Here is a 3,442-nt window from a genome sequence, read left to right as displayed (position 1 = left end):
GATATATATATATATATATAATATTTAATATCAAAGTTTTGATACTTATTAATATAATACTTTAGTATTTCAATCACATGAAAATATTTACATTTAAAACTATATTTTACTTAAAAAAAAAGCTAATATCACACAAATTATTTGATATTAAAAATTTTATCATTATATACAAGTAAATATTAAAATTTGCACACAGCACAAAATTCTCATTTTTGTCTCACATCTAAATTTTCATATTTACATAAATAACACTCAAATGTTTAATATAAACAAGAAATAACTTTTTCTTAGTGTTTAAGTTTGAAATACACTTTTTTTTCTTTTTGTATAATTTTAAAGCATCAAAATATTATGTACATAAATATGAGAGTTTAGGTGTGTCACATGTAAATACATGAGAATGCGTGAAGTATGTATATTTCACTAAAATTTAAATATTGGATGTTTTTTAATGGGATAAATTGGTGTAAAAGGTGAAGGTGAAGGCATCAGTTTTTCTCTTGACGTTTTCTTCCTGTATCCAATCTCTTCTATCAAACTCTGCCCAACCCTCTCTCTCTAAAAAAAAGGAGAGCAGCTGAGGGCAAGGAGAGAGGAGCTTATTTTTTTTTTCTTTGACCGCTGGTGTATTGTTATTGGAGATATTTTTTTTCGTCTCCGCGGCCCTCGACCCGGATTCCGTCCGGCTTTGGTATCACCGCCATGAACGGGAAGGCCTCTGTTACCAAGGAGCTCAACGCTAAGCATAAAAAGGTCCCAACTCGTTGCCTTTTATTCATCATTTTCTTGTTTAATCTCAATCTTTTACGTCAGCAGAGCCTGAATTGGCCTCAGTTTCGATCAAACTGGCAAATTGCACTGCTAAACGAACGTTTTTTGAAATCGAAAGTTGCCTCTTTCTCTCTTTTCGTTCTTTGACAGAGATCCACTTGTTTTGGTTATGGGCTATTTCTTAGGCATGCTTGATCATTTGAATTTTTGTGAGGCTCACCACGTCCAGGCTTCGAGTTGAAGGAGATCTGGGATTTAGTTTGTTTTTCAATAGGGCCAAATGCTAGGGCGATGTTATAAACGGATATGTATGATTGATATTAATGAAATTGATCGATTGTTGCTATTTTTTCCATATTTATGCACTGTTATATTTGACTTCGCTTAAATAAAAGTTTATATTATATATAGATTGAGTCAAATGAATATTAGTAAACCTAAGGTTTGTGGGTTATATCAGCGTTTATTAATTTCTTTATGGTATATATAATGTCATGTTTGGTGGCGGAAGGGATGAGGCTAATCCAAAATCCAAGAAGTATATTCAGTCCAGGTCGGGGGAAGGGAATTAGGATGGATTACTTAAATAGTATTAGCCAATCCAGCCAGCCAAACAGATGAAATGTAACATTTGCCTGGACGGGACACTCCATCCATACTTAGCTCTTGCCTAACACCTAAATATACAAGATGTTGACTAGGAAATGGAGTTGCTACTTGGTATGGTTTTTGATGGTACTGGTGCTTGTGATCTTTCTTCCTTTCCATTCCTATGTAGAAGAGCAAACCCTTCATGTTTTGGATAACATATGATATATTGAGGCACAAAACACATACATGCATCTCATGCCTTATGTAATGTTAAAGACGTTGCTCTTATGCAACATGAATTTGAATTGACTCAATAAGTGCTCAAGCTAAATTCTTAAACATGAACTATTTGGTGTGGTTACGCTGATTACTGATGACCAACCGTTGTTTATGGCCTCAGGGCATGGTTGTTTTCATACTTATTTATTGATATTCATATGAGGGAAAGCAATAAACTTTTACATCTCTGGTATTCTATGAAAAATAATTTGACATTATATGTATATATATCTGTATGTTCCCAAGCAGGTTTAATCTTATCCAAGCTAGCTTGACAATACAATGGAAAAGGATTGGCTTGAAGAAATAGCTTGAGCTTCACTGGCTAGTTTTGATTTGAGTCATTTTTTTGGTCATTGAGCCAAAAATTTTAGAACTGTAATTTTGTAATGTCAGCTTTAGAGGTACAGATGTTGTTAAGGTTCACAATATTAAGATAAGATGATGGGTAACATGAATGCTGCGGTTGAGGATCTTCTATCATGTTCGTGTCTCCAAGTAAAAAATGTTATCCCTCTTTATATGAATATTCAAGAGTTCCTTATTAAATGGCATCACATGCCCATTACCTAATTATGTGCTGATAGAATTGCTATTTTCTTAAAGGATCCTTTTGTTATGAAGTATAGAAAATTCTCTAAAGGCTTGAAAAGAATATTTTTGAACAATATTACTGAGACTTGTTCATTGAAACTTGTTGAGATTTATCATCTAAGATGATCACTATATGCCTTGTTTTCAATAAAATTTTAAACAGAGTCTAGAGGGATGATATTTTGCCGTCATTGTTTCGCGGTGGAAGCATTGTCCTTGCATTGCCACTTTTACAGTGTAAGGTTATTGCTGCTTAAGCTAGAACTTGTCCTAGTTGTTGCATTGGTTGTTGATTTATGGTTTTCAAGCTTGCTTTCTTAGGATAATTTTGGGCACATCATTTATTTCATATGAACAGATGATGTCATGTTTTGGCAATTTCCATGCAAATAATCATCCATGTAAAGAGGCCTCAAATTGTTGTTTTAGCTGATAACTTTTATCCCAGTGAAGTTGTTATTTGCTCATACCATATAAATTTTTATTGGAACTATTTGATTCACTGATTTTTAGCTATTTTTTTCCCTCATAATACTTCTGTTTGGTTTGGCGAAGATTTCTTGTCTGGACTCTTCTCTAGTTATGGTATCGTATGTGGGATTAACATGTATTTAACTAAATGCGTGCCATCTTGCTTTACACAAATCTTGGTTTATTTCAATTCATGACCATGTTCTTGATCAAGCTTTGAAAAGAATGAAACTTAAAAGGTGAATCTGCAAGAAGTTTATCATGTTGAATTTTGTTTGAATGCGCTTCTTCTCTTTGCTGACTATCAAAGTTATTGAGTTTCCTATTTATGTTTTAATTGTTTGCTGACTATCAAAGTGATCGTGTCCTCTATTAATGCTTTAATTGTTTGCTGGAGAAAACTTTAACTCTTATTTTTTTTTTTTTATCTTTAGCTTTTTTTGCTGTTTATCTACACATACAATCCCGAAGCCCTCTGGTAACATATCCACAATTAAACCTTATTGTTTATCTTTAGATGAATCTCCAATCTCTCACCCCATTTTTTTCACGGTTAGATATGTTTAATTTTCGTGAAACACTTTATTTACACTCTGCTAGCCCTCTTTCTTGACCCATCTTTTGATTCCAAAAGCAACAGATTCATTCTACAAGATTCATCATCATCACTTTAATTCCCAACCATTGAAGATTGGCTTTTCATCATGCTATATTCCAAATTGCAATTCTACTTCAG

General features: G+C 33.1%; 1 protein-coding gene across 2 annotated transcripts in view; it reads left to right on the top strand.

The window, feature by feature from the left end:
- Positions 1-476: 476 nt before the first annotated feature.
- Positions 477-3,442, top strand: part of LOC110018788 (probable ADP-ribosylation factor GTPase-activating protein AGD5) — a 34,870-nt gene continuing 31,904 nt past the window's right edge. Inside the window, exon 1 of one of the 2 annotated variants that reach the window (XM_020716224.1) lies at positions 477-753. In XM_020716224.1, coding sequence (XP_020571883.1) covers positions 703-753 — 51 coding nt within the window. In that variant the 5' untranslated portion in view covers positions 477-702. The remainder of the gene's footprint in view (positions 754-3,442) is intronic. The other variant, XM_020716225.1, reaches the window with a different exon arrangement.

The sequence above is a fragment of the Phalaenopsis equestris genome, unplaced genomic scaffold, assembly GCF_001263595.1.
Source record: "Phalaenopsis equestris unplaced genomic scaffold, ASM126359v1 Scaffold000036, whole genome shotgun sequence".
Taxonomy (NCBI): Eukaryota; Viridiplantae; Streptophyta; class Magnoliopsida; order Asparagales; family Orchidaceae; genus Phalaenopsis; species Phalaenopsis equestris.
Note: the sequence above shows the minus strand (reverse complement) of the source record. Positions and strands in the feature narration are given on the sequence as shown.